At 41.0% G+C, this 24,818-nt stretch overlaps 1 protein-coding gene and 1 long non-coding RNA gene across 2 annotated transcripts in view; one reads left to right on the top strand and one right to left on the bottom strand.

Moving 5' to 3' along the window:
- The window catches only part of ME1 (malic enzyme 1), a 170,290-nt gene extending 164,174 nt beyond the window's left edge, over window positions 1-6,116 (bottom strand). The window contains exon 1 of the mRNA XM_030490125.1: window positions 5,734-6,116. Within this exon, the coding sequence (XP_030345985.1) occupies window positions 5,734-5,835 (102 nt within the window). The 5' untranslated portion in view covers window positions 5,836-6,116. The remainder of the gene's footprint in view (window positions 1-5,733) is intronic.
- Window positions 5,587-8,220, top strand: LOC115609641. Its single transcript, XR_003991930.2, has 2 exons — window positions 5,587-7,598; window positions 8,020-8,220. It is a non-coding gene; the product is annotated as an uncharacterized LOC115609641 (long non-coding RNA).
- Window positions 8,221-24,818: the final 16,598 nt, after the last annotated feature.

Raw genomic sequence — 24,818 nt, 5'->3', positions numbered from 1 at the left:
GTAAAATAACCTGATTGAAATATTTTGTGCTTTTCCCATGACTTTTTCCTTATTAACAGTAGGCAGGAAAAAACTGCCTTAAAGTAAGAAAGGTGGAAAAAATCCACAGAATTAATTTTTAAAGTCCTTCGCACATACTGTAAATAAAAGTACCCATAAAAAAACCATCCTGTATTGCAACCCTAGAATCATAGAATAGTTAGAGTTGGAAAGGACCTCAAGATCATCTAGTTCCAACCCCCCTCTCATGGGCACCTTGCACAAAACCATGTCGTCCAAGGCTCTGTCCAAGCTGGCCTTGAAACCCTCCCTCACATCTTAAAAAGGTGATTTCAAGAAGGAAGAAAACAATGGCAACATGTTTTCTCCACACAGCCCTAGGGTACCCACTGGTGAGCCATTGCTGAGCTCATGCCGTTGTCCAAAACCCAAGCATACAAGGTAGCTGCAGTTCTGCCAGTCTCCAGCTTATGGTCCTGACTGTTAAAGAGCAAATATCTCTGGTATGAACAAACCTCATACTTGAAAAGCCTCCTGTTTTAGGTTGCCAGCCCACAGAACAGCAATTCCGGTGTCGGAGGCCCCAGTAATACATCAAAACTGCAGTGCTCACCAAACACGGGCAAGATCGATACAAGTTCACTCTAAAAGCTTTCAGACAGACCAGATTGATTTGCTTTTTGTGCTAGCACAACCACCATACCACTTACTTTTGTCAAACACAAGAAAAAATAGCATATGCTTATCTCTATCAAGATCAGAACTGCTCTGCTAGGTGATCTGATGGGGATAAGAACTTGGAAATGTTCATGTTAAAAACTACAAAGTTGTAAAGGGTAAAATGTTTACAGGAAAAAAGGAGGCAGAAGACAGTGAGAGTGATCAGCAACGATACCCACAAAAGATTTGTTCAAATTATACCTTCACTTTCACATGGAGCTGACCATCAACCAATCTAAAAGACACTATCATACCTACTACCACTTAATATGAAATCATCCCTTGCAATATCAAGTAACCTCCAGAAAACCTATTTTACAAGTTAATATAGATACTGCTAATATGCCATTTTAAGGAGTGTTTTTCTCCTCCATCCCCAGCTTCATCAGTTTTCTTCCTAGACTATCTATCTACAACTAAGACAAAAGCAACAACTAGCGAGCACTGGACATTCCAGAGGACCCAGCCAAAGTACACACGTCTATGATGTGAAAATATGAACGTTACCAACAGAAGCAGAAAAGACTTCTACTGCTTGGTATTTGATAAAAGAATAGATAAGTTTAGAAGAGCTTCTTAAATGTTTCTTCTCTTTTACTGAGTAAATGGAATGCACCTGATTTTTTTACCAAAGTTGGGTTTTCTGAGGCCTATTACAGGGTCACCAACAAATGTCAGTCATACGACCTTTTTAATATGTCACCCACACCAATCGCAGGATTATACTTTCTCGAAATCAAATTTGATCTCAGTGAAGCAACTAGCTGTATACAGAACAAAATATATCTGTATTTCACAAGCATTCTCCTCCCACTCTCTGAAACATAAGGGCAAAATTGGAAGTCCCTGCTTCTGTCTAGCTAGATAACAATTTCACTTGAATTAAAAAAAAAAAAAAGGGTTTACAATTGTCTTTATAGTAAATAAGTACACATAGCACGTGTAATCTCATAGGAAAGACAAGCATTCATATCTTAATAACCCCCTAATAAACTGCTCATTCTCTCAGCCTGGAATCGATTATTCTGAGAAAGTATCACTAGAGGCATCCTTCATGCTTTCACTTCTCCTGAGAGATCCAGTTTGGCCACTGTCTGAAATAAGACACTGGGATAAAGGGACCTTTGGTCTATTCCAGTATGTTTCTTGTATAGTAAATCTTATACTGAGTCTGACAGCCAGCTCCAGCCAACAACTAATATCACTGCTTAGTTGAGAACCTACTGAGACCCCATAGTACCACATACCGGAGGTGGTAAGGATAAAACATAAAAGTCTTGGCAGGTGGGATTGAGATTGGGAGCTCTTAAATATTCAGCAGCCCCATCAGTGTCTATTCTGAAATCCTCCAGTGTCTTAGGGCAAGTCGAATAAAATGAAAGAAAAAAAGAGGGACCAACAGTTTACACACACACTACAATCAGCAATGATAGCACTGTCTGGAGAAGGGTAAAAATTAAGCACCTTGGGAAGGAAGAGAGCCCTCCAGCACTTATATTTCACAGAATCACTTATTGCCTGCTTGCTGAACCACTCTGCAAGAGTATGAAAGCAGCCTGGAAGCAAAGCACTCCTCAAAGTTTCTCAGTGTTTTCAAGTGTTTAGATTTGGCAACTAATAGAGGCTTTTGGAAAAGTTTGGTACTGAAATACGCGTATCTTCACATCAAGATTCTGAAAACAAGCAGCTTATGGGAAACTATGATTTGTTTAAACATTAAAAGATAAAAAACCCTAAAAATTAGATGAAAGTTTAGTGTCAAATGATTTGTGTGCTTTAAAATCGTAAACTCATACACTGAATAAAGCATAAAGGAGATTTATAGTAGAAGTAGAGCAATTACTTTCACAGTTCTGTAGCTCATCAGCTTAAAGAGCATAGAACTCCTAGCCAAAGGTTTCTAATGTGGTCTATTTCAAAGAAAAGAAGTGAAACTCTGTTTGTTTTCCTTGTAATTGCTATTTACAACATGTTTAGTTGCCTAAGGGGGGGGGGGAGGGGGGAGATAATTACCAAAAAGGTTCTAAATACACAGTTAAACACTATGGACATAAAATCTCAGATGATAAACTGAATCATGATAACTGTCCACAGACCTGGACATGCATCTTCAAGCAATCAAAGTCATGATGACTCATGATTTTTGACACATCACTGCTGCTGAGATGGAGCTGTAAAAGCAGCAATGGTTTTACACATAGGCGAAATGCCCCAGCATGAAAAAAAAAAACAAAACCAAAAAAAACACAACAATATTTTTATTAAACTTTTCCTCAGTGAAGTTTGTACACATTTGTGAATTACTTACAAAGGAAACATAAAAGATTTAAGAATGACATTGCTTAGGGCTTCAACATACTTCAGTGCTTAGTATGTTCCGGAAACTTTGCCATCCAGGTAGAAGTAGAAGGCAAGCAGAAGAGAAGAAATTTGGATGTTTACTCTGACATTTCCACAGCCTTTTCTCTCACCTCTCACCAGTCAAAGTATAAAAAGTAATGTATGCACTGAGTGTGCAGAAATCCAGCTTTATTGTTCCAGGAGTGGGGCACAAAATGGACATAGGTATTAAAAAAAAAAAAAATTAGCTCCTTATTTCTTTTTACATCTATTTTTAAAGCTATCCCAGTATAAATGGTTTCCTGTAAAATTTTCATTTTGACTTGTCTGAGAAAAGGAGTGCATTGAGGATGCAAGCCCCACACTTCCACATACTGCAGCATACTTCAGCTTTACCTGCTTGACAAGCCACCTGTCTTGGCTTAAGAGATCCTGAAACATCATTTGTCCTGTTTGTCTACAAGACACCGTTAGACACCACTACTCAGTACTTTCAGTCTTCTTTTGCCAAGTATATGCAAATAGGACTGGCACTGTACCCAAAAGAAAACGCTGATACTGAGGAATTGCAGCTCTTAGACAGGGTCCAGGAGATAGCAGAAAGTTCTGGCACTTCCGCAGAACTGCAAACAATCCCTGTACTTTAGAATCACTAAAGGAAATTCCTCCCCCAACTTCAAATTGAATTCTCTGCAATCTCATGCTTAACAGCCTTGGCAATAGAAAGTGAACTGGGAACACCAGCTCCCACACACGCAAGCAGGCCACAAGCTATCAAACTGGCAAACATGTTGGCAGTACTCAACACTTTGATTTTATTGCCCATATATATATTTGGCAATAAAATATATGTATATTAAGGGGGGTGTGTGTGTATATGTGTATACAGTAGGGTGTAATATATCCACACTTACCAAAAGTCACCCGTCTCAATCAGAAAACATATACATTCTTCACCAGAGCAGGACCAGACTCTCACAGGCATAAAGACCAGATTTTTCAGCTGACATTTTCTAACACCGAACTCCGTGTTAGCTGGGTAGATGTGGCTGGTAATTAACAACTACTTTCTCCAGCTTCTCTGCTGCAGTACAAATACCAAGCTGAGGGGGAAGGGAAAAATAAAGCCAAAGCCAAGAAATCAAGCAAGACCTTTCCTCTTTAGCACCTCATCTCCAGCTATGCTGTTCAGAGGCAAAGTATATACATTTGAGAAGAAGGAGGTAGCAATGTGCCTGCTTTGCCTCCAAGTGCCCTTTATTCAATGCATTTTTGGAATAAGCCCCATTTTACTTCTTAAAACAAGGCGGGTTTTTTTGTTGGGTTGGCTTTCCTGGTTATACTGAGTAAGATTTTTCCATGAATACTGCAGGTGCTTAAAAGCAATCCCAAGCAAAACAGCTTCTCCTTGGTTTCTTCTTGGGAGTTTTATGCTTTGATTAATTTTCCTTTCACCTAACCTCAGGAGACCTTCTTGGGCCTATACACACAGAGAGACATTAGACAGCCTCTGAGGAAACCTTGTAGTCAAGCACCAAGGCTAATAAAAGCACTATTCATCTAACTAATATATGGAGCTTTTAGTGATGAGTCAACCTATCCAGTAAAACTAGAGACATAGTTTGCACCAATTTATTCAACTCAGCAATAACTAGAATGACTGCATATACAGTCTAATGCAGAGGTACAAGGCAGAGCACCATTAAAAGTAACGTGCAAGAACAAAGCTGGGGATAAGGATGTGACCAAGGTTTTACGTGCTAGGTGAGGCTTATCATCTACCTTTGACTTTACCCATTTCTCACTTTAGCAGCAAAGCCAAGGCCTGTCACACCAATAAAGTATTTTACTATCTGAAATTTGCATCTTTAGAGCTGTGCAAACACTTATCCAGATTATTTTTTTCCAGATTAGTTTAACATGTTTAGGAAGTTTTATCAAGCTGAATTACTGTTCTTAAGCAAATCAGAGATGCAGCAGAAAGGTTCTGCTGTGCTATGGCATCTCTTACAAGCTAACTGATGCAGAGCAGGGGGGTAAAATGGAGTTGAATTTTACAGCTACAAGTGGAACAGTGGTGACAAAATGCCTTTTTCACCTACCAGGGGACAGCACGAACAGCCAGGCTTGTCCGCATGAAACAAGGTGGGGGACAAGATGGGAAAGAGAGATGGGAAAGAAGGAGGGTACCGGGAAAGCACAGACACGGCACCGAGAACTCGCATCAGAGCAGCGTAACTTTCAGCAGCATCCTCCCCGGCAGGCTGCTGCTGCTTCTCCCGACGATACAGCGGGGCTGCCGCCGCTGCCCACGGCGGGCTCCGCGCCCCGCGCCGAGGCTGGCGGAGCGGGGGTGCACACGGGCCCCCCGCCGCCACGGAGGAAGAGGAAGCGCTGCCCGGCCCGCAGGAAGTACCGCTACCCCGCGCCCGCCGCCCCACGGGTGGCCCCGGCCCGCCGGCCGCTGTGTGGGACTGGACAGGACCGGACCGTGCCGGGCCGTGCCGGGCGCTCCCCAGGCGCTGCGCTGCGACAGGTGGCGGCGGCGACAGGCCGCCCGGCGTCCCCGCCGCCTCGGGCCCGGCCCCGCAGGCAGCCACGGCAGGTTTCTCCGTCCCGAGCGGGCGGGTGGACGGGGATTCGGAGCGAGGGAGAGGGCGCACCTGCCCCTACCTTGTTGAGGTGAGGGTCGCGGAGCACCTCGTAGCCCCTCTTCATGGTGATCTGCCGGGGCCGGCCGGCGTCCCGGCACTCGGCTGCCTTCTCGTGTTGCATGACGCGACGCGGCTCGGCTCGGCTCTGTTCACTGCGGTCAGGTCGCTGCGGGAGCCGAGGCGAAGCGGCGACTCCTCCTGCTGAGGTGACCGCCCGGCGGGGTGGTATGATCCTGCGGGAGGGAGGGGGCAGAGCCGCGGCAAAGCGCCGCCGCCACCGGGGGGGGTGTGTTTTGGGGGTGTCACCGGGCGCTGCTGCCGCTGAGTCACCGGCAGCTCCGCGCACACCCGGACGGACAACCAGGTGTGGGGTGGGAAGCGCGGGGGGTGCGGGTCCGCAGCCCTCCCGCGCCCGACAGCCCCCGGTGGTGTGACCTCGCCCCGGGCCCCGTATTTGCTAAGGGGTTAGACCGCCCTCCCCTTTACCGCTTCAGAGAGCCCCTCCAGATGGCTCTGTGCCCGCTAGATACAGGCTGGGCCCTATCACCTGCTGGGGGGAATCGTACCAGCGGTTCTCCCTTATCACACTGGGTTTTACTCAGGGCCTGGTGTTAGCCGGTGCAGGGGGCATGGCCACTTAGCGCTGAGGACCACCGCGTTGTGCACAAACTAGGCCTGTGTTCTTTAACAACAGTCAAGTTTCACTATCCTTCTGCTATTAAATGACTCTGAAATCCAACCTTTCCCGAAGGGGATGGGCTGCATAGCTTTGTACAGTCAGGAGCATGTGTTTGACGTAATTAGCTTTGGGTTGTGGAGGTAACCGTGTGCTGGCCTCAGCTGTGCTGCTTGTGGTTACACCTGATCGGGATGGAGGGGTATTAGGGCAGAGCAGGTGTTGAGCTGGTTTGTACCGCTATTCCTGATGTTTGTTTGCAATATGTTCTGAAATTGTTTGCATACAATCCATTGTGTGCTGCATGACTGTGGCTTTGTTCCTCTAAATTCATGTATGGAAAAGCAGAAATGATTTCCACATGGGTACCACAGCCCTGCTAGAGAAATGACACAGCTTGAAAGAACATGGCTATAAAAATACTTAAGGATAGAGGGTTTTGCTATCTGTTGTCAAGCAGCAACAAACAGATCAAAATCTTCCAGCTTTTTTTAAACTTACCTCTTCACATTTAATCTGTAGGCCTTGTAGCCATTCTACTACCTCATATTTTATTAAAATAAAAAAAAAAAAGGCTTCCACAGAATCCATCTTTTTATGAATTCCCTGCTAAGTAGCTCCAAAAAGTTAATTTGAGGCTAATTAATGTAGGAAAATTGGAAGGGTTCCAAGACTATTTCTGGAAACTTGATTAGCCAATCAGCAGCAAATTCAATAAATAAACTTCTCCCTTGCTCCACCATCTCAGAAAGTATTATGAAATCAGGATTAATAAAAAGATTTGAACAAACTTTAAACCTGGAGTCCAGCCTTCCTTGTATTTGCCTGGATAGCTGAGGATCTACCTACCCAAGCCCTGAGCATTACCTTCAATAGGTATCATGGTAGCATTTCAGGTCGGTCTTAATTATGATAAGAATAAAAAGCGAATAGAGTCATGATAAAAATAAAAAGCAATATGGAAACATCTTTTTTCCTTTGTGGGAACACTGAAACCATCTTGATAGAATGCTAACCTAAATGCAATATTTATGCCCCAGAGAAAGCAATGTGTACTGATGTAATTTTTATCTTTGTGTTGCAATACTGTCTATAAAAAACTCTTTGATTGATGCCAAAAATCACTTCAACCACTGTTGAGTACCTGTGCTGACATCTGACCCCCTGCTAAGAACTTGTCCTCACTCACCTCACCCCAGTTATAAAAGGTATGCAATAAAACAGCTAATTCAAGTGAAGTCATTTGGATTTTTTTTTAATATAATCAGACTTCAGAAACCATTTAGTACTGTGTTTTAAGTACAAATTTGCTCCTCACTGTCTTCCTAAAAATAGAGTTTATTTCTGTTTGTTATGTTCAAACACTAATAAAAACAAAATCATAACTATCTGCTAGGATAAATGTCTCTGACTTGTAAGGATGACAACAGACCTTTTCAGTTCAAAATCAAAACCAGAAAAATGAGAAAAAGTGGTGTCTTCTGTCACCTTCCACCAGAGGCCTGGACATTTTAGCATTTAATAGTGTTAGTAGAGATTTATTTGTCTGAGTTTGCTGCTAGTGATTGCTTTCCTTGCTAGTGTTTATAACCTCCTGCGATTTTTGTCATGTTTGTATTGCCTCTGCAGAGTACCTTGAGCAAGACCAATTTTAGAGTGCCTCTTCTATGACCTCACAATATTCGAAATGCAAAAATAGTTCAAAATGAGCCAAAGGAGTAATGTTCAGCAGTTCATCTGCAGTCGGAGATGGTTATCCCAAAAGAGATCTGCATTGCACAATAAAACTGTATTACAAGAATATAAATAAAGCTTTTGTAAGTGGCTGAATTATTTTGTTATGTCTGTATACGTGATACAGGTATTTTTACAAATGTTAGCCCACATTCAGATAAATGATTAGTGAGCATCATACATTATCAAGGTGTTTCTGACAGAAAATACAGTGGCTTTGCCCTTCTGATAGGCACCTAATTCTGTTTCTGAAACGGCTTCTATATGGTATACTTTCAAAACTCGTACTCACAATTTTTCATAAGCACATATGTACGGTTTCCTCCCACCCCCTATAAAATCATATCACAGAATCACAGAATGGTTTGGGTTGTAAGGGACTTTAAAGATTATCTGGTTCCAACCCCCTGCGATGGGCAGGGACACCTTCCACTAGATGAGGTTGCCCAAAGCCCCGTCCAACCTGGCCTTGACCATGTCAAGGGATGGGGCAGTCAGAGCTCCTTGTCTCTCTCAAATCTCCCCAGAAGTACTATGGATATATGAAAAGGTCTACTCAAAACAATCCTAGTAAAAGAAAAGACTAGAAAGAACATTGGTCATCTAGTGTACCTTCATATCATAGAACAGTTTGTGTTGGAAGGGACCTTCAAAGGTCACCTAGTCCAACCCCCCCTGCAATGAGCAGGGACATCTTCAGCTAGACCAGAAGCACATCTCAACCTAGTGTTAAAAAGCCCCAGTAAATGATACTTCATAACCTGCTTTTCTAAACAAAATGTAAGGAGAGATCAAGTACAGGAAAGAAAATATTTCCTTCTTGCTGAAGTAGTTGATTAAGGTGACTGACTCAGTTTAAATATTTAAGAATGGAACTTGGGAAATGTCCCTGTATCAGGCTATGACAGATCACAGGATTTGGGCCCCCTTGAACCATTGTTTGGACCACTGGGATCTCCATATCCTGCTGCATCACTGAGGAAGACTGCTGGTTTGGGAGAAAGGGAACTACTACATCGTGATGAAAACATCGAGCCAAAGGTGGCACTTGTATTTCATGTCTGACTTGGCCCATCAAGATCAGTACCAACTGATGGTAACTGTTGGGTGCTCTTGTGGGTCATGGTACTCCAGCCAAGACCTTGCCAGCCCTAAATCAACTGAGAGCTTTACTTCACGTGTTCTGCTGATGGTGATTCCATTTATACTTCTCAATACAATGTTTGCTTTTTTTGCAATAGTGCGACACTGTTAACTCATGCTGTGTTCATGATCTGGTATAACCCCATGCCATTTCTGGCAAGGATGCAGGCTGAATGAGTTAATAGAACCACATATTCATTTAGGTTGTATAAGGCCTTTAGATCATCAAGTCCAACTGTTAACCTAGCACTGCCAAGTCCACCACTAAACCATGTCCCTAAGCACCCCTTGGATTTTGGGGGCTATATTCTGCTCCCAGCTCAGGGGGCTGGGTATCCAGAGAGCAACTGGTCTTATTATTAAAGACTGAGGCAAAGAAGGCATGAAGTACCTCAGCCTTTTCCTCACAGTTTGTCACTGTGTTTCCCCCCACATCTAACTAAGGATGGAGATTCTCCTTAGCCCTCCTTTTCTTGCTAATGTACTTATAGAAACCTTTGTTTCTATAAATTTATTCAGTTATAAATATTTATTGAATTATAAATTTCATAGAATGGTTTGGGTTGAAAGGACCTTAAAGATCATCTAGTTCCAACCCCCCTTGCCACAGGCAGGGACACCTTCTACTAGACCAGGTTGCTCCAAGTCCCACCCAACCTTGTAGGCACCCTTTAGGTACTGCCTAGAGCCTTCTCTTCTCCAGGCTGAACAAGCTCAACTCTCTCAGCCTGTCTTCATAGGAGAGGTGCTCCAGCCCTTGGAGCATCTTCGTGACCCTCCTCTGGACTCGCTCCAATAGGTCCGTGTCCTTCTTATGTTGGGGGCCTCAGAGCTGAACGCAGTACTCCAGATGGGGTCTCACAAGAGCCCCTTCCTGTTCGTGAGAACAAGGTCCAGCATAGCCCCTCTCCTTGTTGGTTGCTCTATCACTTGGACAAGGAAGTTATCATCCATACATTCCAGGAACACTCCAACACTCCAGTCATAGGAGCCGTCCCACCACGTCTCCATGATGCCAGTAAGGTAATAGCCTTCCAGGCATGCATGCGTCTCTAACTCCTCTTGCTTGTCCCCATGCTACATGCATTGGCGTAGATGCATTTAAATTGGACCCTGGATGAAGCCAACTTACTAGGTGGAGCAGCTGAAAGTCCTTTGTGCTGCTCTTCAGCTGCTCCCTTGCTGACTTGCGAGGTCAGCTAACAAATTTGTTTGTTAAGTTGGCAATATCAAGTCAAATTTGGCAGAGGCACAATGTTAGCTTTAAAAAAGAGGAATTGTTTAATGATTTAAAAACAGAACTGAAGCCTTTTTAAAGTCTATTTCGTAAGCATTTTACAGTAGCATTAGCAATCCTGACTAGTGCTTGATGGTTGGGAAGCATGTTTTTAGTTCGTTAAGCTGAAGGAGAACGAAAAATTAAACAGCATATGCAGTAAAAAGTTGTTGTTTATTTTTTAAAAAAATTGATATTTACCATCTAAAACTGTTCTTTGTAACACAAAGGTGGATTATTTTTTTTCCATTTTTAACTAGACAATGCACTTCTGAAGTTAAGGGAGGAATCTAATGGTAGTTTTGAAAAACCCAAAGTGCCAGCACTCCGAGGTCACCACCAGCCCTGCCTATCTCTGCCCCACTTCCCAGGGCTCTCCCCACCCTGCCCATGACCCAGGATCCCATTTCACTCCCTTGGGCCATTGTTCACTGCCACAGCAACGCCACGGCACTGCTGGTCCCCAGCTCCACCACAGCCCTGCTTGTGCCTGGCCATGGGCCCCGCTGACCTGGACTCTGGCCACCTGCGGGCTGGCTTCCCAGCCTGGCCTCAACCGACCTCATCACTATGGACTCATGCAGCGATCACGGGGCTGTACCTGACCCCGGTACCCTCCTTCACATTCCCAGCTTAACCTCAGATCAGCCTCAGCACTGCAGCAGACCTTGACATGGGGCTGCCCCTGGCTGCCCCCAGCCTGCCCTCCTCCTTCACTGGGTGTCATGGGACAAGCCCTGGATGGTGAGACACTGCATGGTGGGCCACATAGGGAGCCCCTAGGCCCTTGGTCCCCACTGCACCCTGGCATGGCAGATAGTTATTGAGAAGGCAGAGTCAGGCTCTTGTCACAGGTGAGGAATGTGATGCCAAGACGGTAGCAGCTAGGTGCATCTGGAGAACATCCAGTCAGGCTTAAGTACAACATTTTCCACCAGAAGGGTGGTAAGCACCAGAGCAGGCTGCCTAGAGAGGTCAAGGAGTTTCATGTCTGGAGATTTTCTAAACTTGACAGGGCAAGGTCCTGAGCAACCCAGTCTGGCTTTGAAGTTTGGGTTTGTTTTGAACAGAAGGTTGGGACGGATGGACTTCAGATATCCTTTCCAACCTGGTCTGTTACATGATTCTGTGGGTAGGATACTGCTGAGAATGACAAATTCTCTGAACATGCAGGCATCTCTACAGGAATTTCATCACAGCCACAAAGGGCTGCTCCTCCTCGTGAATTCACAAACTTTGTGATCTTGCTTCTCTATTTCTGTCTCTTTTTCTACAGAGGTACATATCTGTTTGGCTAGTGGGATTTTTACCCAGCATTGTCTTCGTACTTCTTACACTTTGCCAATTTCTTGCAACGGTTTTATCCCGCACACCTTAAATCTAATTAAACTGTTCAACTTCAACTATGGTGGCAAATATCTTAACGTCCATAAATTTGGATTCTGACACCAGATTCATAGAAATACTAGAATTACTTTGGTATAACATATACATAAAATATATAAAAATATAATAAACCAGTAAAAATTCCTGTTGCAATTTTTCTAAGTTGACATTGCATTAGTTGGCATTGCAGGAAAAAAAAGTACCTGCCCAACATATGCTGGGTGTGTTGAAGCACTGTGAGAGAATATCCACACATGTATGGTACCATTAACAACTTCCATCAGCTCTCAAGGCAATGACTAATTAGGGAGAGACATATAGAACTAGTTGCATGCTGATATAGCCATTCATTTGTGCTGCACAGTATGGCTGGGGTAGAATAAGAATTTAATTCTTCCACATCCCAGGGTTACTGGTTTGATTTGTAGACTATCTCCCTCTTATTGTAGTAGGTCTATCAAAAAGCAAAATATATATGCTGCCATGCAGCGTGCTTTCAGAAGTTATTCTGGCGTGATTTATGATTCAAGGAGATTAATTAATGCTCAAACTTTCCTAAAATTTTCCTATTTCTACAAAAAAAGCCCCAAAAAACCAACCTGTAGAGGCCTAACTATTTGCTGCTTTAGCTGTCACCTAATCACACAAAAAGAGGTCTAATGTGAGCAATAATAGATTTGCAAAGGGGATCTAAAATGCTTCTATTTTGAATATACAGACATCCTGGAGTGACTTAAGTGATCTACATGAAAGCATGGAAAATCACATTCCTTCTCTTAAAACTACACAAAATGCTTGAAGCAAATCTTCCTTGAAATATCCTTTTAAATTAATTTCCTGAATTGGCTGGTGATGAGGAATGTAAAATATTTCTAGATTCCCAAGCGTGCTTATGTAAAAGATACAAAACCTTGATAGTGCTATCTTTTCATCACTAGTGCAGATGCCTTCATTTAATGCTACATGTAGTTTTAGTGATGAAGATGTGCACACCTCAGATATTTTAGAGATAATATGTGGAAGAATGTTTCAGATTACTAGAATTAAAATTTTTTAGACTGTTTGGTTAAGTGTCCCAGAACAAATTTTCTTGGCTTCACTTTAGTTGCACTGACAGTGAATTTCGAGCTGAACATTATTCAGTGCCAAAATTAAATTACTATGACTTTATGGTACGATTTTTGTCTTAATACTGGGAGTTCGCTGTCTTGGTAGGAATAATAGGATTTAGAAAAAGGCTCCAAGCAGCATTTTTACTTAAATTACTGTGTCAGATGTATGTTCCAGCAATAAGAATGGTAACTCTGCAAGACTCTTTCCATTGTTTAGAAAAATGGGGTCAATTCTTTCAGCTCTGCCAATTACAGACGTAATTCCAAACAACTTCAGCACCTTTAGGATAATTTTGGAATAGTATTAGTGAGTGCATTTCCATTGTTTGCTTCCATGGTTATGTCTGGCACAGAAATTTTAATAGTTTAGCAACTGACAAAGCATGCTCAGGAATTTTCCTCTTTTAACTACTTCCTCTCCTGTACAAGGGCAGATGATCTGGGCAGCCTGGGAAGGGCTTTTTCTTTTCCACATGTGAATTACCATAAATATTTTGAAGATTGCCCACAAACTCCATTTTGTTTTCCAAATCATTAGCAATGTTAAAAACAAACCTTCTGACAAAAATGTTGGCAGAAGCTCAAGCTCAGTTCCTAGTTCATCAGAAACCTTTCCTTATGCAAAGGAAGCTGTGTGGGGTCCATTACATGCAGTTCACTTGCCAAAGCACAGGAGATTTAGTGCATGAGGTTCCAGCTGTGCTTATGTAAAAATCATTTAGACAAGACCAATTAAAAGTTAAAATCAGTTAAATCAGCAGGGAAGAAGAATGAGGCAAAAGTTTTTGAGGTAATGAATTGCTACCACTCTGCTTTAACAGGAGTCTGTAGAGTGGGTACAAGGAATCACAGGCATCAATGGCTGGTATGGTGCCTGGTTTGTAAATATCCGTAACAGGCCTAGACAGCTTCAGCAAGAGTACAAAACATAAGGGAAAAATAATATTGCTTATCATTTTACCAAGCTTAGTATCTACAAGAGAGCACTTCAGTAAGGGCTCCTGAGTAGACCCCAGAGATGATTATTTTCAGTTCATGCTTCACTGGAGGATAAAGAAGAGCATTTCTCTCACTACTTTTGAGGTCATTCTCAACTTCATGATTATTCAGGTGTCTTGACATCAAGTAGTAGCAGTCGATGTCCCATGAATTTATTCACTGATAGACCTGTTTTCCTTGTAGTCCAAAGAGCTTTTCTATACAGCTTTATAGAGGCCCTCATAGGTCCGGAATACTATAGCTTTTATGCAGTGGTTGTGCATACCCTAAATTCTTAACTTGGAGCTAACAAGCATCGAACAAAGATAAACAAAGCTGTATTCCTGCACAGGTAACAGTAACAGTAACTTGCCATACTAAAAATCCCAAAGGATGTCATGTTTCTAAGACAATATTTTGAAGATGAACTAACCTGGTCATTTTGAGTTTTGGTATTTTCCAAATAGTATTATGTCCTTTTATAATGTCAAGATTATTTCTCCTGAGACTTAATTTGGAAAAATGTATAATATTATTTTCTGTCTTGCTGAAAAAAGGAATAACAGAGACTTTGTTTAAGCAGCAAATTTTCTGATAATTCACCATTACTGTGGATTTTCAGTTACAGGACAGTGATGACAGGGTTTCAGAAATAATGTGGCCTTGTTGCCTGTGCATAGCAATTAGTTAGTGGCCTAGTTCAGATGAAAGTTTCAGTGTTTTATAAAATGTCCAAAGAATAGCTGTCCTAGTTAACATAATTAACTGCAAGGGACAGTTGAAGGGCACAGTTTATTTATTTCAGGAAACATTTCTCAAATATGAAATAAATTTGGGCTATAAACAAGCTCTGGGGAGAAATATGAGTAAATGGGTAATTCTGGGTAGAGTACACAGAGTGGACTGATAAAAACATCACTATAAGCGCTAGGTGCCTTACCTGGCAAATAATCAGATGTCTTCTTGCTAAAGTTTGTGAGTTGTTTTACTGACTCATACTTGTAAGTAAGAAGAGATTTCCTGAAGAAAAACATTGTTCAAAACACGTTTAAGAGTTTTTATGTAAAATTATTAAAAAAAAAAAAAAATCCCTAAAATGGTTCAATCCTATCAGGAGAGAACAGTCTGTCTAAATAAAGCTACATACCACTACTTGTTACTACCAGTACTGCTTGTAGAGTACTCATAACTCTTTAAAGAATGTTCACACCATGGATTTCCATATGTCATTACCCAAATCTCTAAATCACCATTAAGAACAGGATCCTATTTTCAGCAAATCCCACCTCTATATAGGTTATGCAGTCTGTGCTGCAACAAAACTCGAAAGGAAGGCGCTGTTGCTGAAACAAAGTACCTTTAAGAGTATCCTTTAAGTTCCCATGCTATTATATGCCAATATTAAAGAATCGTATTATCCTTCATTATTCTGTATCACCAGAATGTGAGCACCGAAAGCATCTTTTCATGATTAACTGCTTGGGCTCAGCCTAGCTGGGACCATAATATTGTGTCTACAGCCACAGAACCACAGCATATAAACCCACTTGTAATTAGCCTTGCATAGGTGCAGAGCTTAGTATGCCACAATCATATGAACAGTATTAACCTCTGTGATCAGTATCTAAATCATTCTGTGGGCAGTAAAATCTTACCTACAGTTTATGTAATGTACAAGCAGATATTATGAGAACTGTCATGCCCTTTGGTCTGACTAAAGGGTCATCTATCACAATATGCTTTTTTAAGAGCAACAGGTGGTGGTTTCTCTGGGAAAGATTATAAGAAACATAGCATTCCTTGGCATTCCCTCTCTGCTGGTTTATACAATATCCTGGTGAGATGCGTTTCATAATTAACAATGTATTGTTTCAAAATGTGTGGTGGTGTGTGTTCTCAGGTCTCATAATCATCATTACCTATTTATACTCTTCACAACCATCAAAATATAGAGAACTCTCTTCTCCCACTGCAGTAATTTCTTCTGCAAGCTGAATCTTATACTATTAAAATCTTTCTTTTGTACCTCAGCCTACCCTCTATACTTTTTCTAGTTTTTGCTAAAACTCTTTGAAGTTGAAATGACCACTAAAGCATTTAGGACTAAAACAGTGTCCAAGATGCAAGTGTGCTACAGATGACTTTATACATCATGGTCATAATCTGTCTTTTGTTTCACAGTTTCTCTGTATAAACAGTTTCTGAAACTGTGTTCACTTTTTTGACTGCTTCTAAAACTCTGTGCCACTCAGAGAATTATGTACAATGGCTCAGTGGCCTCTTTCCTAAGTGGTCTTAAGTAAACTAAAGTAATCCACTGTGTGTGTAATATTTGGATTAATTATAATCTGCTATGTTATTACCCACTCACTTGGTATTGCAAGGACTTTTGAAACTTCATCTCACTCCATGTCCCTCCTGCAGCTGTAAGTGTACAGTCAGACTTTCTTTTGCCAAGCTGTCTGACATAAAGACAGAGTTTCATGAGTAAGAAAAGACTTTCTTAAAATCCTGGTATCATGCATCTTTTCTGTAGTTCTTGGAATGGTTCTCATGAACTTGCCCTGAAAGTGAACAAATACTACAGGTAACATTATTTGTGATAGTTCAATAACTATGGGTACAAGCATTATCTTTGTTCATGAAATCATAAAATCAACTAGATTGGAAAAGACCTTTAAGATCATCAGGTCCAACCATTACCCCAGGACTGCTAAGTCCAGCACTAAACCATGTCACTAAGGTCCTCATCTACACAGTTTGTGAACACTACCAGGGATGGTGATTCAACCACTTCCCTGGTAAGCCTGCTCCAATACCTATAAAAGTTCCCTACAAAGTGTGAGCTCCCCATTCTCTGAAAGACAGAACTTCTATTTCTTATGCCCATAATCTTTGGTCAAACCACAAACCCTCCATGGTCACAAGTGTTTTAATGGTTGATTGGCCAACACTAATCAGGATTGCAGGAGACATATATAGTTTGCACATAGCTATACTTCAGTAACTAAACACTGGCTACGTACAGTGGCAACTTACCTCTGCGCTAATCAGCTGCTCAGACACTTATGAATCAACTAGCCATTTAAAGTTGGCAGAACAGTGATCCCACTGTATTATGCTAATTCTGTTGGACTAGCACTGGTCTACAGAAGGGAAGTTACGAATTTATTGCGACTATCCAGCCAAGAAGAAATAGATGTCGTTTTCAAGACCTGTATGTTATGATCTCACTACGTGCTTATTCCATCATAAGTTTATAAAGAGGAATAGATCACACCCATTTACTAGTTTATACTCTAGTAGAAATTGAAAGATGTAAATAGAAAACTGAACTTGAAGGGTTTTGGCAAATATCTTCACATACATCTGCATGAAGGATGGGGAAGGGCAAGAGGCTTCTTGCAATGCAGGCTGGTCTCAAAGCAAGTCCAGTTAGTGTGGCACAATAAATGTGGGCCATGTTCCCAGAAATTATAGTGTAGCTGAGGTGCCAAAGGTATAAAGTTCAGTATGTACTTATCCTTGGTAATACAGACTCCAGATGGTGGATTTGGACATGAGGAAACCCAAACAGATATAGGTGGTACTACTAACATACATTAAAGAGAAATGTCAGTATTCTTTATCACATGAAATAGTGCTTCTCTATCACAAGATAACAGATCTTGCCTCCTAAAACAGGCACATAAAGGTTATGGGGTGGTTTTTTTTTTGTTACCAGAATAACTGTTAATAAAAATATAATTATTTACTTCCAGTTCAAGAGCCCCAAATTTAGTTGTTTTCACTGTGTGATATAGATACAACATTAACTAGTGAAATTTAGGTGGACTGGAAAGGAGTTTTGCAGAAGGCAATGGTGGTGATGGTCCACACAGTGCATCCATAAAATAGATAGCTGAGTAGGCAACATCTTTCTCTGTAATTCTTATTCTTGAAACTGACTACAGATTTTTCCTTGTAATGAAATCACACTGCATACTTGCTTTGACTCCTCTGATCATATGTACCTCAAAACTGAGCTAATTTGATTTCTTTCCTGCTAGAAATATATTTATTCCAACTGAGTCAGAATCCAGTGTGTGTTTTAGAAAGAATTGTTTATTCTAAGAATCTACATGCTACATGCTACATGGGGCATGCAGTGAGCCCAGACTGGGGGCTTTGAACAAATTGTTCAGCTGAAAGGGGGAGGGTAACCTTCCTGTATTATGAGGTGTTGATTTTAACTTCTCTTTAAATAATATCTCAATTCAAATGGTATAAAGTGTTTGCTGTCAGGCCAGACATTAGTATGTTCAATTTTAGCTATAAGGACATTTTATGGTTGGGTCAGGAACAGAAGCGGTCAGAAACGTAATCTCTATCTCGGAAGAGCACCACTATAATTACTGTGTCCAAATGTGAGCAGGACAGTGCAAAGACGCAAGGAAAGCATGTGTTTTAGTAACACGTAGCCTTTACACAACTTTTAATCTCTAAACTATTTTGTAAAGGCCAAGTGAATAATCTTCGTGACACTTATCTGGAAGCATGTAGCTGCACTTTTTAACTTTCATTTTGTGAAACATTATACTGAGTAAATAAGTGTCCATCATACAAAGTGCTGAATTTCTTTTGGCTTCCAGAATGAGCCTATGGCTTTTCTAGAACTGTGCTTTTAAATTATTTTGCAGCTTTCATAGGGAATATTTTAGCGATTATTCAGTTACTGTTTCATTTTCTGTGGCATTTAGGACCCTGATCTAAAGTCAGGATGTGATGTGCTTTTAGTACACTAAAAGGCATAGTCCCTGCCCCCCCGAGTTTTAAAACTGAGGTCCTGATCCAGCAAACATTTGCGCAAGTATTATATTTTTATGTGTGAGAGGTTGCCATTAAACTTCCACTGGGAAAAACTTACAGAAAGACCACACCTGCTGAGCTTCAGCCTTCTGGCAAGTGCACTATCAAGGCCTAATGGGAACTCACAGAGAAGAAAGGTTGCCTGCATTTAAAAAGGGTGTGAACCTTCCAAGCTCCCAGGGTATGTGCAAGTTTATATTTGGATAACCCAACAGCTATGCATATAAATTGTCAGGGAAAATTAATGATGGTGTATGTGAAGTATATCAAACGTCTTGATGTCCCAACCAATATTTTCATATGCACCAAAATGCGCATTCCTTACCAAGGGTTATATACAATGAGACATGTTTAAATTATAAAAAGCCACATTATTTGAATGTATTTGAATGCAGAAACCAGTGACCCACTTTCTTTAATAACCAGGAAGCACTTTTCGTGTTCAGTCATGGATTTCTAAAGAAAGTAAAGGGGTTTGTGCTCAAGCAATCCTGAGACAGTTCATACTAGAAGTTAATTTTGAGGTTTAAAAGAAATAAAATTGAAGTGCTATCTCAGCCATGCCTTCAGTTTCTGATTTGTTTCCTCAGCTGTAATATTGTAATGTATTTTTAAGAAACTATGTTATGTCTTATATATTAAAAGAATATGAATTGAGTATATATTCTTTATCTTGTCAATGGATTCCACGCTATAACTGTAAATCTGTAAATCTCACATTTCTTTATTACTTGTTTCTGATGATGGATATTGATCTCCTCATACTGGCTTTGGCATGGTAAGTATTATGTCCTAAAGCTGTTAGCAGTTGTCTTCATCAGACCTGGACGCTTTACAGGTCTTGCCAGCCTTGCAGTGGCTCTCAATCCTCCATTTCACTTCCCGCCCCAAGCTCCTTAATAGGTCTATTGGGGTTAAGGTACAGCATGTCTCCGGTTTAGCTTCCAAATCTTCTCCTTTACACCTGTAGGTGGCATTCATACCGATCTATAGCATGATGAGCCTTCCCTGTAGTTGCTGAAAATGTGTTTGATATCTCAAAATAATTTCTCTTAAATGGTAATCTAGACTCCTGGGCACCACAGATTTAATTCAAGTTATATTAAAAAGACTCTGCATGAAGCAAAGACTTTAAATCTGCCTTTATATTCAGCGTTTTTTTCTCCTGTTAACCACCTGAACCACCTAGCAGCCTGCTCATTTCTAAGAGCAGTGACCTCCTGCAGAGGCTGCCTCACTATGCGCTCCCTCCTGCGAGGTGCTGAGAGCTCTGGCCCTCATTCATCAAAGTCTTTAGGTACTTAGCTGCTGGACTAAGATCAGTGTCTAACACTTTTCAGGACAAAGCTTTGCTCCAAGAAGGATCATTCATTCTTTCCTCCTGTCAGAGGATGGATCTTAAATACAGAAGTTAACCTATGCTCCCTGGTTTGGTTGTTGGGCAGGAGGAAGACTATTACGCTAGACTGGAGGAACCTAAAGTCCCATCTGCTTTTCTCTGTAATGATGCTAAGATTGTGATAAACTGTACATATTTGTGTAAAAGTTAAATTAATAACAAAGATAAATTAATGGCTAAAAGAATCTAACACATTTGAATTTTATTATTTCATCAAACAATAATGAACTGTGAATTTGGCCCAGTATACTGAAGACATAGCTAATAAATCCCACATTATTTTTTAATTAGGAACGTAGAAGTATGTGGACTGCACAGAAAAACAATGAAAAAATTGACTCATGTATATGGTTACTATTGTAACAATAAAAAGCAAACCTTTTCTTGGAAGATAGGACAACTTTGAGTTAGGACTTGCACAGGAACTTAATCCATGAGCTGAGAGGAGAACAGCAAGCACATTTACAGGTGGGATGTTCTTTAGGAAAGGAAAGTTTTGGATCATCTAACTCATATTTACAATGCATTTTAGTGTGAAAAAGGAAAATAAATTTTTAATGTGACATTCCTTTGTGAAAAGGAATGGTTAATATGTAAGATTATAAAATAAATGTTTAAAGCCTGAACCCTTTCAGGCAAGGATGCAAAGAGGAAGAGGAACCTCTTATCTGTGCTCCTTTTTCTCTAGTCAGGATCTCCAAGTTCTTTCTTAAGGGGGTCCAGAAAAACTCAGCTTTCACTCCAGCACCCACTGCATTACTGTTGCTGCTCTCAAGACAATGAATTTATTCTCCACAGCCATGCCATCTTGTAAATTGTTACCACAAGACAAACCACTTCTGTCGTTTTTCAAGCCCCAAGAGAGGAAATGAATGTTACATCCTGTTGATAACATCTAGAAGTGATTTATTTCTGTAATTACACACTTACGTAATAAGTATATACTTAATTAAGGATGGACACAAAGCAGTGTGGAGTAGATGCATCGACTGTAGTCAACTAAAGCCATGGTTTGATGTGCAGTGGTGCCACTCCAAGCCACTTGCTTCCACAACACCTCTGTGCTGCTGTAGCTGTTCATGGAGGTGACACAGTAAATTGGATCAGCAGCTCAATTTGATTAAAATTAACAATTTCCCACCGGATCTTTTGCTAACCTAAGTAATTATCTGCAGTTTGTATGACCCATATAGAGCTATATACAAGCACGTGGAAGGGATGCAAAAAGGCTGAGCAGAGGTGAATGCCAGCAATAATTTGATTTGGCAGTGGCACTGAAAAACTGCATGATATACTTGTCCCTGAATTACCAGTAGAAACATGGGAACTCGCTTTCAGTGTAAATGGAACACAGATATTATAAAGACCTCTTCTAGGTAGAAGAGCTTTGTAGTTCAGACTCTGAAAAGGACTTGACCTTCTGTCAGAGAACCTGCCCGTGCACGAGTGATCATGCAGTTACTGGCTGTCTCACTTTGTCTGCAAAGACCTTGTGCTACAGCATGTTGCAAAAATACATTTCTTAACTCTCTAAAGTCCTGGCATGAGGAAAGCCAGCCAGGCTAGAGGAGCAGGAATGAACAGCAAAACCATCCAAAAAGCACTGAAATTGTTAAGGCATAACATGCTGTAAATGGTCTTGTTTCTTAGGAAGGGACTTGTAAGTGGTTGCAAATATAATTTATTAACTATTCTCCCACACTGGAGCAGTCATTTCCTGAAGGATGCACTCCATGGAAGAGACCCACGCTGGAGCAGTCTGTGCCTGAAGGACGGCACTCCACAGAAGGGACCCACTTTGGACCAGTTCATGAAGAAATTCAGGCTCGGGCAGGACTCACGCTAGAGAAGTTCATGCAGGATTCTCTCACATGGGAGGGACCCAACACTAGAACAAGGAAAGAGTGTGAGGAGAAAGGACCAGCACACGGTGAACTGACCACAACCCCCATTCCTCATCCCCCTGTGCCGCTGGAGGGGGAGGAGGTAGAAAAGTCAGAAATGAAGTTGAGCCTGGGAAAAAGGGATGGATGGGGGGAAAGTGGTTTTTTTAGATTTGTTCTTATTTCTCATTATACTACTCTAAATTGATTGACAATAAATTAAATTATTTTCCTTATGCTGAGTCTGTTTTGCCTGCAACAGTAATTGCTGAGTGGTGTCCCTGCCCTTATCTCGACCCACAAGCCTTTTGCAATATTTTCTCTCCCCTGCCCAGCTGAGGAGGGGAATGTTAGAGTGGCTTTGGTGGCACCTTGACATCGAGCCAAAGTCAACCCACCACAGCCAGTAAGAAGACATTTTGTAAGTGCAGTCTTTGGGCATGTGACATGAAAGCATTTGTAATGTTATCCTGATAATCTGTAGTGATTTGAAATCCTATTGTAGTTTCTGTATCAGTAGTTTTATTATTTGATTAAAGTCCAGCAGAGCATTAAGGATTACATTTGATCGAGGATGAATGATTTACAATTAGGTAGAAAAAATAAAGGTATTAAGGAATGTGCCAGGTTCAATTATTTGATAAATGAGTGTAAAGCTACTTACAAAATCACTTTAGAATGTAGCAGCACCTGGATTGTAATATATTTTGTAGAAGCAATGAAGAAAGTAATTAGTTTGAGAAGTGTAAAAACAACGTTAGGAGGCACAGCTAAGACCTAGGTCACTAGGAATGCAAGGGCTGATTTCCACTGCACTCCACAGTTGTGCTGGGTCCCTCTCATGACTGACCCACCCAGTGGTGACAGTAGTCTGAGGAATCTGCAGGTAGGCAAGATGTAAGGGCATGCTGTGCTCGGAACCTAGGGCATGGTTTGGTGGTATCCAGCCTGGGGTTTGCACGAAGAGATTATTGTCATTCATTTGTGTTATAATAGCTGCTAAAATCCTCAACCATACTTGATACTTTTGGATGGAGAGGGGAAAACTTTAAGATACAGTCCCATGAAGAAAAGATCTGCTGTGTGAAAGCACTTCTTCATGTTCCAGTAACTTACTGGATTTTCCCCTTAAACTTGAAACAAAAATAATTGTTCAAATACCTGAAAAGGTAATTTTTAATTCTCATATCTTTTGGACAAAGAGTCTTTGCAACAGCATAAAAGAGTCTAGAAGAAGCAAGATGCTGACTTTCTGAAGTGCAAGTAGAAACTCATGGCATGACCTTTCATCCTATATTGACTACTGCTTTGCTACATTACATAGGGATTGAATTAAGGAATTAACTGATGGTTTGAAACTGATGGGTTGCACATGCCAAGCTTTTAGTATTTTCCAGTTTAGTGTCAACAATACCACAGTAATGTTGACATCTAGTTTTTAAAACACTATGCTTTCTTAATTTGTTTATATTGGCAAGATTTGTTATTTCACAGTAGTGTAAGAAACACCTAGTGGTGACTGATTTAAGCCACTTGCCTGTCTGCCTTAATTTGATAATGATTTTGCTGTGTCAACAGGATCAACAGCATAATGTGCAGCATTGCAAATGTAAAGAAACAAACTGTTCCAAACAGTCTAATTATGCAGATTTATGTCTGTAGATACTCATTAGCTTAGGTTGTTAAGTGTTATGAAGTGTTCATATATTCCATATCTATAATATATTTCACATACATATTAATTGTTTATGTTCCATATATTTTGGCAGTCCAAGCATGTTAGTTAAACTTTTAAACTTTGAAGAAAAGGTATTGCTAGGCTGCTAGCCATACTAAAGTGGGAAGACAGAGAGATAATAACCCTTACAACTAATAATATTGGATCATTTCTAGCTTTCATTGACTGCTTCAGTATAGAGGCTATTACCTCTACATCTAGGATTATTTCAAGCATCTTCTTAGCAGATGGGAAAGACATGCAGATTATGGGAAAGACAAATAGAAAGTATACCAACTCTTCAGCTCATCTGACAAATAAACTAACCATGACTTTTCTATAGAAACTGCACAGGCAGTCTCTGCACTGCTGCTAGTCTCATTCAGTGAGGCACTCTGCAGACACAGGGTCTGAATGCCCGCTTTTCTCTGCAGGCCTTGGGGCTTGATGATGGTATTTGTTATGGCTCCCTAAAGAAGGTAGCACTTCCCTTTGCAGTCCTTGACTCTACTGGGATCTGTGTTTCCCACAAGGAGCAGAAACACCTCTTTTGTTAAAAGAGCAGTGCCCAGCTAAGAAAGTATCTAGAGACTGGCCATATAACTTCCCCTCAGATGTACTTTTTTTTTCTTTTTTTTTTTCTTTCCCTAATCTTTGCTTTAGCATACTCATTATTAAAAAAGATAACATTATAGAGGACTTCAGCTAATCGAAGACTCATCATCAAAACCAGACATGAATTGAGGGAGGCCAAGATCTTAATCTGCAGTTTTACTCTACCCTCCCACATTCAACTTTTGCCTAAACTGGCAGAAGCTCCCCATTACATTGGAAAAGGGCACAAGGTGATTTCTGGCTTCTCCCAGAACTACACTTCTCTGTCCTTGGGGGTGGTGAGGGAAAGTCTGGGAGAATGCAATGAGCCATTCTTGTGCTTGAGTCAACTCAGACC

Source organism: Strigops habroptila, chromosome 6 (genome assembly GCF_004027225.2).
Source record: "Strigops habroptila isolate Jane chromosome 6, bStrHab1.2.pri, whole genome shotgun sequence".
NCBI classification, from domain to species: Eukaryota; Metazoa; Chordata; class Aves; order Psittaciformes; family Psittacidae; genus Strigops; species Strigops habroptila.
This window is presented reverse-complemented; position numbering and strand designations above follow the sequence as displayed.